A 12,979-nucleotide genomic window follows, 5' to 3' on the forward strand; every position below is an offset into this window, starting at 1 on the left:
AAACTCTATCTCTAGGGCTTCAGAGAAAGCAAAGAGGAATCTGAGGTGAGTTTCATTAAATCCACTGAAGATGGGCACTTCACACAGAAAAGGATAATTAAATATGTACACTTCTATTATATCGTTCCTGAGCCTACCAGCATTCAACACAATAAAACTCACCAGCCCATTATTTCAGCAGCAGACCCAGTGCCGTATCATGTATATTTCCTAATGCATGTTCCTTCCTGCCTGTTTGCTGGAGACGGATGTGGAGTTAATTTTGCAAAGATTTCTCAATTTCTAAATGGGGAGCTGAGCTCGAGAGCACAACTTCTATAAAGGAGAATACTCCTGGGCTAGATAGGATAGAGCAGGTGGCTGGGTGACCTGAGATTGATGTCCACCATTCTGGAAAAGATCTTCTTGAGTTTATCAGAATCTGGGTTCACTGACTCCTCAGGACATGCTGCAAGGCTCATACTTTTCCCCTTTCTTTTTGAAGGTGGGGAAAAGGGGTCAACACAAGGTTGTCTAGACTTCTGAAATGAGTGCAAAGGGAATATATGGGTTTGGTAGGGGAAAGGGAGAGGAGGAAGTTCCTTTTTTAACATTTTTTTGGGAAATGTATAGTGTGCCTTATATGAGCTTAAGACACACAGAATCAATCATTTTTATAAAAAAATGTGTAACGTGTTAAACTTGTAGAAGTTTGAAAGGTAAAAATACCTATACAATGCTGTATTAAAACAGCCTTAGTTGATAACTCCCAGGCAAGTCCCAAACAACTTCAGGGAGTTTCAGGTCAGTAAAGAACACACAACTAGGTTCTGAATCTTTGTGCGGTAAAACATTGTGTCCTTTTCTCTTCACCACTAGAATAAGTTTTCTTGAATCCTTACAGAGGCACAATATCTTTACTGGGCTAAATTTTTATGGGCACTATTGACTTAACGATAACCAAGTAAGAAAGGGTGCCCTGATCTAGGCTCCTGAAAAATCAGAAGCCTTGTCAGTGACTTTAAGGGCAATAAGACAGCACTATAAGCAAGGATGTTAGGATCTCCTACAAAGGAATTATTTAAGACCCTCCCTACAGCTCAGTACAGCTCATCTTATGCTGTGATTATGGGAAATACAGAGGTATATGAGCCTCATTGTGTTTAAGTGGTAGCATTGTGAATAATCATCTAGGCTCTTATCAGAGGAGTATCCACCAAAAGGACTTTAATGGAAGTGTCCACAGCATGAAATTTGGAGAAAGTTCCTTTTATTTAGTCAAAAAGAAAAACAACCCTCTTGTAATTTCTAATAATTCACCACCGGCATGTGTGTGGATATTTCACTGCCTTCCCTTTTATTGCCTCTGCTAACATCAGCAGTGAGTTTGGCTGACATCCTTTAAACTTCCATGGCTAAAGTTGGATACTGAGAGCCGATGTTTGGCCATTTACTGTAAGCAGCCTGGTTGGCAAGGGGATGAGCACACCCAGCTCTCACTAAGACAAGAAGAGATTCAGGACTCAGCAATTCTGGAAATGCAGGTCTCTTTTATTTATGTGCCTAAGTACAGATATAGGAGCTTGTCCCATTCTCAGTAATATCTATACAGTCCACTAGTCAAATTCCATGTGTTCGGGCATGGCCAATTGGCCATGATTTTTCCCCTTTCTGCAACTTCTCCCCATAACTCATCTTGTGTTGTGATTATGGGAAGTACACAGGTATACCAGCTTCATCATGCTTAAGTGGTAGCATGTACATAATTCTGAAGGTGGTCAAGGGAGGAACACTTCTAATTTTTAATAGAATCATAGCAAATGAGGTTTGGAAGGGTCCTCAGAAGATCATCTAGTCCAACCTCTGCTCAAAGCAGAACCAGCCCCAGTGAAATCATCCCAGCCAAGGCTTTATCTAACCAGGTCTTAAAAAGCTCCAAGGATGGACATTCCACTACTCTCCGGGTAACCTGTTCCAGTACTTCACCACCTTCCTAGTGAGAAAGTTGTTCCTAATATCTATCCTGAACTTCTTTTGGTGCAACCTGAGACCATTGTTCCTTGATCTGTCGTCTCCCACGGAGGACAGTCTAGCTCCAAAAAATTGTGAAACACTTCACAAATTTGTGTTATCATTGTGCAGCAGCTATGTGAATCTTCTCTATATAATTCTAATTTTAGTATATGTGCTGCCAAAGCAAGCACAGAAGTCCCCAGCCCCACAGAAACAGCTCTGCTCTGGTACATGCATGCAGTGCCAATTAAATTAATCTGAGGTGCACTGGTGGAACTGAGAAGGGGATTTGGTTTAATATGTACATTTTAGATTAGAACCTTTTCCCCACTTTATGTATAATCAAAATGAGTCAAATTCATCCCTCATATTTTAATTCACTTCAGGAGAACAACACTGGGGTGAATTTGGGCCCACAAGTTAAGGGGTCATTGAGGAGGCTGAGGACAGGAGGTCAGGGGGAATCATATGGACGATTTCCTAATCTTTCAAAATACACTAAATTGTTTTCTGCAAATAGAGTGCTGATTATTTTACCTCATATCCTACAATGCAAATTGAAAGGTAAATTTAAACCTCAAACATTTAACTTCCACGCAGAAAATGCATACTTAGCATTCATACAGTACTTTATCAATGTCAATGCTATACAAGCATGAAGCTAAATCCTGCATCTCTTACACAACCAAAACTCTGGGAATAGAATGTAGAAAGATTGCAGGGTTGAGATCATGACCTAACGCTTTACAATGGTGCAAACACTTACAGACACTCTTTACTGCAAGCACATGGGCAGTGACTTCACTGGGACAAAACACAAGCCTGAAGTTTATGCACATGTCTTTAACTAAGGAAAAGCCATATCCTACTTGTTGCTATGCTAGTACAAACTGGTACCCCGATTGTTGCCGGTGGAGCTACTTAGGATTTACACCCAAGCTCAGAGCCTGGCACTCTTTACATATCCCTAGCTATGGTTTTGTTAAGTAAGACTGTGTTAGCACTTCATGCCTCTTGCTACTTTTTTCCTATTTTGTAGGATGTGTAGCTTCAGCTAGTATATGGAAGGATCCCCCCAAAAAGCCTAACTTTAATCACTACAGAACTAAGCAGCCCCATATCCAGTGAAACAGCTCTCTTTCATATTATGCCCAAACTAAAATGTGATTTTTAAACGTATCTAGAGGATTTAGAAGAACAAACCCCATTTGCAATAAGGCTTCTGGTCCTCAATCCCTCATGTGCTTTTGAAAATCCTAGTCACAATGAATGCAGCAGTGAGAATGACTGAATATGGGCTCTTCAACTGCTGTAACCACAGGTCAAAAAAAACCATCCTTCACAACAGCCACAGGGTACAGGCTGGTTTTGTAACCTCCCTCACCCAAACACGTCCAATGAGGTAAATGGACGACTCTGAAAACTGCAGGATCTGGCCTAAAGTGACATCTCAAGTTACAGCAAAGATCATCTTTGTGGTCTTTGACAAGTCTTGTTGGCTCTTAATCAGACAAGTTACATCACCAACAAAACCCAAAAAACAAAAACCCTAGCTGCAGCAATGTATCTAACATGGATCCTAGTTTCAACCATAGCCTAAAGACTAAGGGGACAGCTAAGCAAAACTGACCCAAAGCAACTACCAAGCAAGCATGACAACTGAAAAACTGGCCAGCTCCATGAATTTGAAAGCATATGTACATCAAAGTCATAACTAAGTGCTACATGGCGTGTGCACAGGGACCCCAATTCATTGAATAAAAAAAGTCAGCAGTTGCATGTTCCTGCAGGTCTGCAGCATAGCTGGATCTCTGGCTGCACCAGAGGGCTTTGCACTGCAAAAAGCTAGAGAGGAGGTCATTCCCTCCAGTCTGGTCAAGCTCAGCAACCAGGAGAAAGGACAACAGAAATACAAAATCCAATATATATAATGCTTCATCTGTTATATTCTATTGTTTTATAAAGAAAATACCTCCTGAAAATTAGGTTGTTTAGTTTTACATGACCATTGGCCTTCGTGTTTAATGAAAACAGAAGCAGGAAAGTTTTAAACTTGGATAAAAAGAGGGGTATAATGTGCAACCCATAAGGACATGGTGAAAATACTGGTAGAAAATTGCTAGAAACCTGCAAACTAGTTTTAATTAAAAGTGTTCAATATCTCAACAAGCAGCTAATAATTAACTGTATTATTGTAATTTAATAAAGTAGACTTCACAATCTCCGTGAATGACTTTACTTTAGAACCATTTTAATTCTATTTTTAATTTCCTCCTCATCACACTAGTCACTATAAATAATAACTAAGGAGGAAAAAGGTCCCTTTTTGAAGACTAAAAACTGAGGATCACACAAGGGACTTCAGTATCATTCCAATTCCCACTGAAATACTTCCAGAAAAAAAAGTTTAAAATTAAGTAAATCAATACCCTCTTTACCCTCCTTCTCTCCACCAATTCTACATTTATCATTTTCCATAAAGGCTAGGGAAGTGTTTATTTAATTCAGTCCTTTTTTGCTCCTGCCTGGTGCAAATGCTGGTTAACTATAGGAATTGACAATACAATTATAAGCATGCAGTCAAATTTCAATGGAGAGTTCCTGTCTACAAAATGAGGGAAGCGCTGTAATTCAAGACATGAAATTAAGAAAAGAACCCTGCTAACAGTGCAGATTTGAAACATTTATATGCCTGGCACATGTAAAATTAATTTCCATGTTAGTGAACAATTGTGAGGGTATGAAAAAAGTTGTATCAAACATCCTATATAATTTTCAGTCTTTTGGAATTTGTTGTAAAACCACTGCAAATGATGACAAAAAGCAGATCTTCTCTATACCTTTATATACGTGTGTGTACATTTCTATTTGTATTAATATTATATTTTCCAAATGTATTCTTAGTAGTCCTCTATTTTAGTAATATAAATATTACAGTATGAGAGAAATATTTTCTCTTTACTTTGTATATAAATTCTAGCAAACTGCACATATCAATATCTAAAATGCTGCAAATATAAAGAGGTCTTCCTCAAAAATGTTAGACAAACTACCCTATTGTGCTCTGCACAATGTGAGAAAAAATATGACAAAACTCAGTTTTCCTAATTAAAGCCACAGTTTATTAATTCATTAAAAACTGTGTCACCTTCCTTCAGTAAGAATCAAATGGAAAAAAGTACTAAAAATAATCACCATCACATAGAAGATATAAGCACTTCCATCAAATAAATAAACTGGCTGATAACAAGAGGTGTATAAATTCAGGGACTAAGAACAATGAACACTATCACACAGCCAAACAGTTCCCTCAGGTGCTACTGCAAGGCTCCATTCAAGTCAAAGGGAGCAACACATGAAGCTCTGCAATTTTCACGTCTTTTTATATATCACTTGCTTTTCAAAAAAGAAAAACACAAAATCTTTATCACAGCAAATCTACCAATATGGTCTTGGTCATTTTATATCCAGAGCTCTTATTGCCAACTATCCTAGACTGTACATTGAAGTAAGGATCAGCAAACAATTTGGTTTTCCCAAAGTACAAGAGGTTTTAATGACTATATTCAACAAATGCAGAAACACTTCCTAATTCTTTTTACAGTGTTAAAGCTATTATGGATTTGTAAAGGGTATTACCAGACTGAATAATCATTTAATAAACCTATGTTCTTTTTTTTTTTTTTGCCATATACAGTTTCCAATAACATCTAAGATTACTATATACATGAAATAAATTAGCAGATATTCTCCACAGTTTGTTCCAGTTTGATGACTTTGTGTTTGGCAATCTTCGGATTCAAAGATGGCTCCACTTTTATTCTGCTGTCACTCCACTGTTTTCAGTGGGGTAACATCGGTGTAATTTTGGAAGAATGCAGCAGTAAATAAGACCTTCACCCTGGTGGAGAAATCTATTAAACAGGTCGACAGGAGTCATTTTCATTTTTATTTGTTTAAATAATCTCTTCTTTCAAATTCAACTGCAGAAATAAATGTTTTCCATTGGTTGTATGATTATAAGCATTTTAGATTATATTTTATTTCAATCACCTGGTGATGCCTCTTTTGGAAAGGCACCAGAGATGCATTTTGTTGTTGCTTTCTTGATGCATACATACATGTGTAAGCATCCAACCTGATGGAATAATCACATGAAACAAGGGAAGTGCATACATGAGTCTGTGCAGGGTCAGGACCTGGATTTGCACCCAACACCTACAGCTCAGTGGGTGCATCTACACAAGATATTTACTGTGCAGTTGGCTAATTAGCTGCTTAGTAAATGTCTTGTGTCTACACGTGTGCAGCTATTAGGCTGCTCTAAACTAATTTACTCCACAGCAGGATAGTACTTGTGAATATAAGTACTATCCTGCTGTGGAGTAAACAACTCCGCAGCAATGCACATGTAGACACCAGCTGGGCTGGCTGGTGGTATAAGGGTGTTTCAGTCCAGGAACTGGTTGTCGGCTAGCCCTACACTGAAGCTGCCTTGTGCCCTACCCAGCCCCTCTGCAGCATGTGGAGCCGGGGAACAGCACTGGGCTGGCAAGCTGACCCCCAGGGCTCCCTGCCAGCATGGGCTACTTCAAACTGGCTCTATGTGCTTTGCCTGAATAAACAGCAGAGTAAATTGCTCTGGAGTTAATAGTTCTCAGGCGCATGTTCAAATGGTGCACCTGGGAGGAAAAAACTCTGGAGCAATAAGCTCTGGAGTTTATTCACATGCACTAATTGCACATGTAGATAGGTCCAGTTTGACTATGGTCTGTCCAAGACTGCAATCACAGCTGTGCACCTCAGTATCTGTTCTGCAATGTCTTCATGTTCATGCAACCAGAGTACAAAAGGGGGGAGTATCCTAACGGGAAAGGGCATGGTTTGATATTTTAAGTTATACCATAATCTCCTCTCTCCCTCAAAAGACATTTGTAGGTCAGTTCAAATTTATGGCTGTATTCGATGCAAAATTCCTGTTAGCTTTCTGTAGTGATAACACACACAGATAGGACACAGGATGGAGAAGGGCAAGTCAAAGATGACTTCAGAAGCAAAAAGTTGCTCCCTGTATTCAGTTCTGCTGGGCAACCACTAGGGAAATAAGTTAATATAGTCAATGAGGATGTACTGAAAGGGCTTAGACACAACTCCTCATTTAAAATTCACTGCCAAATCAAAGAGATTTGGGGGGATTTCCTGGTTTCTAAAAATGATTGTGAAGAGCAAGCTTTGCTTTGGACCACTCCAGCAAGGAACAAGGGTTTTCAGAAGATTTCACATAATCCAACTTTTCTTTTTTTTTTATCGGAGTCTTCCTCCTCTACATTTCAACTGAAAGATTGTATTTCCTGTTCATTTCTACATGTTTCCAACAAGCAAGTATATTTGTCTGAGGAGGCTGTCCCACTGTCCCCCTTTTTTGGTAGGGACATGTAAGGGTTACAAAAAGGAAAATTCTTAGATTGTCAGCCCTTCTTCTGGATAATCAAATGTTCTTCTGGAGCACACAGCTTATTGCAGGCTAAGAAGGGAAATTCTGTAGGAGAGCATTATCACTTCAGCAGCATATCACTCTTCACAGATGCAGAACTGGTAACCTATCTTCTAAAGAATCCATTTGTAAAATCTACACTACATTTTACTATTTAGTGTAAATTTAGTTGAAATGTATTCAAGTACAAATGGGATTTTTTTAAAACAAATTATAGTTTATATAATTCACTACAGATCAGGCTATGTAGTCCTCTTACATACAAATTTCCTCTGAACTTTTTATGGAAGATTTGCCAGGCACAGTGATAGGATTGGGCTGACAGCATAATTTTAGATTCCCTCTCCCCCACCCCCACCCCAGTTTTGAGGCTTAAATAGCCAAAACAAGACATTTAATTAAATTCTACTTTTGCACACTTTGTGCCATTTAAATGGAAACTAACCCCATTTTCCTTACCTTTTGAATGATCAAATTCTTAGTGCAAAATACACTTTTCAGCTCAAATAAAAATATTTTTGATTCATTTTTGAGTTATCTGAATCCTCTGCAGAGCAATATTGACACAATACCTTTAAAAACCAAGATGTGATTCTCCTGTCACACAATGTTAGTGTATGCAGTCAGTAGAAGGGACAGGTAAACCACTATTAAAGGCAACAACTAAATAAACCCAGCTATGTTCATAGTGAAACGGGGATAGCTGCTTTTGGTTGCATACTGCATGTGCCATGAGTACCAGACACAAACGTATCTTGTGGAACATTTTGCTAACCTTTGCCCCAGGTGAGCTGTACCAGTGAGAAAACTCAGTCACAACTGCATGATGTGTTCTTTACTCTACTGAAACTTCTATACAAACACTATGCTGCAAAAAGCCTCACCACAAGTACCAAAGAATCGCATTGAGTTTTTCCAGCTACTATCATGCAAAGGAGCAACCATCCTATTTAAGCCATTGAACTCCTGTGGGTTTTTTCCCTGCATTATCCAATAAATAATTGGCATTTAATGGGTAAGTCTCAGCTGCTAACCCCAGACTAAATTTGCATTGTTTCTAAAAATTTCACAGTATGCCTCTGTCTCCTGATCAGCTTCACTAATATAACATATGGAAGATAGGTTGTCCCTCCAGGTGTTAGTGTGTCAGGTGTGAAATCCTGGCTCCCAGTCAAGACAGTGATAAAACTCCTATTGGCTTCAAGAGGGTCATGTTTCCATCCAAAATGTTGCTTCTCAAATAAAAGAAACAAACCAAAAAACTGCTGCAACTTTGTTATTTTAGTTTCCATTTTGGTAGGTTTAACTTTATAAAAGAAGGAAATTGTAATTAAATTTTACAAATAAAACGATAACTCAATCCACAGAAGACATTCACCCACGCTTAATGTTTGTTACATGACTTTTAAAGCTGGCTGCATCTCTAAGACTGCTGATTACTAAGTATGAACCACAAGCAAGGAAATGTAGCTCTCGTGCCTCCCCCAACCCAGTTCACACTAATGAGGATAGTGGTTTTTGAAAAGAAGAGTTTGTCAGTAGACACACCGCGGGTTCAAAAAGCACTTAGTTGTCATCTAATTTCTACTGTCCCCAAAGGGCAGTTTGAAAAGATAAGGATTTAGCACGTGGACATTCCGATTTGCTTCAGACAAAAAGTTTAAGTGCTTGATCTGGAGGGTTTGGGGGGGTTTTTTTTTGGTTCTTTCCAATTTTTTTAAAAGGTAAAATTAGTTAACATCTACTTTTATGTCTCTTTTGGACAGGCACTGAGGAATGAAATATGAGGCAAGAAATCTAAATTGCTAATTGGCATTAGAAAAGCAGCTTCTCCATAGGTGAAGTAGCAACTTTTCAAAAAGTGTTTAGCATTGTGGTACAAATCTTATTAGTTCCATGAACAGGAATACTAGGCCTAAAGTAGACTCACAAATAATAGCAATCTTTTTGTCTTTTCCTTAAATATTTATATTAGCAAACAATGGCATCATAGCATAAGCTGAATGAAAGTTATGGATCTGGCTTGTCAAATCAATAAAAACAATAACATTTCCAGTCAAAACTGCTGCTCCATATTTCACACACATGCTTTGGCTAGATGCCACAGTATAAATGGTACTCTGAGCTCTCACATGAGTAAAGTTTTACAATACATTTAGCAAAAAGAGGTAAATCAAAGATGGAGTGGCAACAGGCTCATGAAATATCCTTGTTTTGGGTGATGCGCATCAAGCCGTTTCAATTGTTGGGAGAGAGTTTTGCTACTTTTTGTAAAAGTAGTATGTTTTAACATTTCCTCTTTCCTCCATGCTTTCATGATCATTTACAGAAGAGTTAGCAGCTGTATTTATGGTGGGTTCTATCCTGCACAGGCGTAGTCAAGTAAAGCTAAGGATTGTGTGTCTACATTTGCAGAATCTGGTCCCTTATCTTTAATTACTGTTTTTTTAAACTTTAAGCTTTTCTCCCAATTAAAAATGGGCAGAGGGTGACCAGAGAAATAGACACATGAAAGAAATGTAGTATCCTTTCTACACTACTTTTCCTTTAGTTTCTCCAAGACTATTAAGCAGTGGATGCATATTGACACAACCTATGAGACATCTGGCTCTTTGACATGTTAAAAATCATCCTAAGACAAAGCCTAATGAGAAAGTCATTCCGATTTCTACAATTAAACTTTCTGAAAATGTCAGCTGCATTTACATGTGCAAGTGCACTCTTTTTCAAAAACAGCAACCTTATAGTCCTCTCAGAACATTTGCCATGTTTGAGCAGCAGACCATGGTGTCTTAAAAGCACCAGCTTCCTGCTCAGAGTGTGAGGTTATAACTGGCATCAGAGTTTTAGTTTTAAGTGTTCCTTGTGAGCAGAAAGCAACCTTTATTACTATCATGATCTTAACTTTCAAAAAAGTCCTAAATGCAGGATGCTTTGCACAGCGTAGGACATCTGTGCCCTTGCCTTCTAAAATACTGTCCAAGAGCCATCCAGAAAGATTTCCTAAAATACCACAAAATGAACAGTTCCCTTATAAATGACAGCTGAGGGGTGACATTGTTGCAACCCTAATTCTATACACCCCACTTTTAAAAGGGAGCACAGAGCAAAGCTATCACTTTGCAAAAAAGAAGTTTGCTGGATGGTGTGACAAAAAAAGCAAAGCTTCCACTGAAAGTGCCTTCACCATAAAGAAGGAAACAATTTGCTAAGCTTTCATTTGTACAGCAGTTATCTCCTTATACCCCTTGCCCCCTCAGCCCCTATCACCCCCAAACTAAAAGCACTTGGCTAATAATGTTATGTAAACTTGACAGCTATTACAACCCCGGCACCTTCTTTCTACAAATCCCACAAGCCAACTAGTTGAACTTAGCTTCTGAATGAACCTAGGTGCAACAGGGGGTTCCCAGACACTGACACCAAGGGGCCACTGCCTGTTTCGCAGAGGGGGGTCGGTTTTGTTTTTTTTTTACTGCCCTGTTGCTCGCCTCTCAGGCTTTTAAATAACAAGCTCATAATCAGAAAGAAATGGGGATGGAAGGCACCTCCAGACCCCTGCCCGAGGCAGGATCACCCCTGTCCCAACCATCCTGGACAAATCATTGCTCTCCAGCTCTGCAAACTTTTGAAGCATCCCATCCAAAGCGACCCCTGGGTCTCTTCTCAACCACCTACATAGCAATAGGTGGCTTTAGTTCTTGGTCTGGACAGAGGAGCAAAAGCAGTGATCTTCATAGGTATTTTCTTTTTCTAAAGGACCCCCCCGGTTTACAGCCTCTTTAATCCCCCAGGTTTCTTTCACAAAAACTTCCTGCCCTCCCCTGCTTGTCTATTTTCTTTCTTTCTTTTTTTTTTCCATCCTCCAGAAGAGAAAGCAGAAAGCCCGGCCGGCTGGGATGAGTTTGGGGAGAGGGAGTTAGCATCCCAGCATCACAGCCCCAGGAGGGGCACCCAGTCCCACCCCGGCTGCTGGCAGGACGCAGCTCGTCCCGGCCGCGGCCGGGCGCTGCACCCCCCAGACAGAGGCAGGTGCAGATGCAGGTGGCTCCCGCGGAGCATCGCCGCCCCGCGCGGTCCCGGCGCAGCCCTCGCCCCCTGCCCCGCCAGCGCCAGGACTTGGGGCCGCGCTCCCGCTCCCGCTCGCGCTCGCGCTCCGACAGGTGCGAGCCCCGGCTGGCGCGGGGCCGCGGTACCTGCTCCGGCCGCGGCGGGCTGCACACAGCGCTCCCAGCACCCCGGTCCCGCTCCATGTGCCGCGGCTCCGGCGCGCAGCGCAGGCAGCGAAGCTGGCGGTCCCTCCCCTCGCCACTCCACTTCCTCATTCCAGTGCAACATCGCGGCTCCTGCCTGCGCCGGGCATACCGGCTCCCCCCGCGCCTCGCCCGGCCCGGGCTTTTTGCCTTTAAAGCCAGCCCGAGGCGCAGGGGCTGGCACATGACGGCAACACCCCCTCGGGCCGGCTGCGGGCGCCGGCCGGCCGGCGGGAGCTGCTCCGTGACCCCTCCCCTCACAGCTCCTCAGCCCCAGCCGGCTCTGCCCCTGTCAAGGAAAGGGGTGCTGGGAGGTGGCAAAGCCCACCCATAAGTGAGCCCCCAAACCAGCTCGGCCCTCAAGCCAAAATGCCAGCCCGGTGCCCGGAAGGGAACGGAGCGATTGTCCCGCTCCAGCCCAAAGGCCACGGCTGCTCCAGAGAAAACAGGTGCTGGGAGGCAGCAAAGCCCATCCCGTAAGTTAGCCGCCAACACCAGGTCAGCCCTCAAAGCAAAATGCCAGCCCGGGCGGCCCAGAGAGGAATGCAGCCACTGCTGCTCTCCTGGGCACCAAAGGCCTCGCTGCTCCCAAGAAAAGGGGTGCTGGGAGGCAACGAAGCCCATCCCACAAGTTAGCTCCCAAACCAGCTCAGCCCTCAAGGCAAAATGTCAGCCTGGTGCCCAGAGGGAAATGGGGCAACTGCTGCTTTTGGTGCCAAAGGCCACAGCTGCTCCAAAGAAAAGGGGTGCTGGGAGGCAGCAAAGCCTGTCCCACAAGTTAGCTGCCAAACCAGCTCAGCTTTCAAAGCAAAATGCCAGCCCGGTGCCGGTGACTGCCTGAGTGACCACCCCAGCTGGTCAAATGGGCCAACTTCTGAGAGAAGCCAGGAGAGGGTTCCCCCACGTGACGTAGAGCTGAAGAAACCTTGCAAAGTCCTTGCAGATGGTCATCGTAGAGGTAGCCTAGCATGGATCCCAAGGCAAAGCTGCTGCCTCTAAGACAGCCTCTCAGTAGCATCTCCATTGAAAGGAAAGACCACTGCTTATGTCTCAACAACCTGACCCTTCATCACGAAAGAAGGATGAGTACCATTCAGACAAGCCCCTGAATTAAATGTTTGCCAGAGTGAGACTTACACTGGCTTTTCTGGGCCAGGCAGAAAAGTGAGTATCAGAGGCAAGCCTGGAACCTATATCTCCTAGGTTTCACTCCAGGGCCTCGAATGGAATGGCATGTGCA

The 12,979-nt window shown here is 42.1% G+C and overlaps 1 protein-coding gene and 1 non-coding gene across 5 annotated transcripts in view; both read right to left on the reverse strand.

Annotated features, from left to right (window-relative positions):
* Positions 1 to 11,855, reverse strand: part of IKZF1 (IKAROS family zinc finger 1) — an 80,099-nt gene extending 68,244 nt beyond the window's left edge. For all 4 annotated transcript variants that reach the window (XM_006270569.4, XM_006270568.4, XM_006270566.4 and 1 more), the window contains exon 1: positions 11,683 to 11,855. In XM_006270569.4, the coding sequence (XP_006270631.2) occupies positions 11,683 to 11,824 (142 nt within the window). In that variant the 5' untranslated portion in view covers positions 11,825 to 11,855. The remainder of the gene's footprint in view (positions 1 to 11,682) is intronic.
* On the reverse strand, positions 2,079 to 2,183 carry LOC132251031 (U6 spliceosomal RNA). The gene has a single exon (XR_009462836.1). It is a non-coding gene; the product is annotated as a U6 spliceosomal RNA (small nuclear RNA).
* Positions 11,856 to 12,979: the final 1,124 nt, after the last annotated feature.

This window comes from Alligator mississippiensis, chromosome 5 (genome assembly GCF_030867095.1).
Source record: "Alligator mississippiensis isolate rAllMis1 chromosome 5, rAllMis1, whole genome shotgun sequence".
NCBI classification, from domain to species: domain Eukaryota; kingdom Metazoa; phylum Chordata; order Crocodylia; family Alligatoridae; genus Alligator; species Alligator mississippiensis.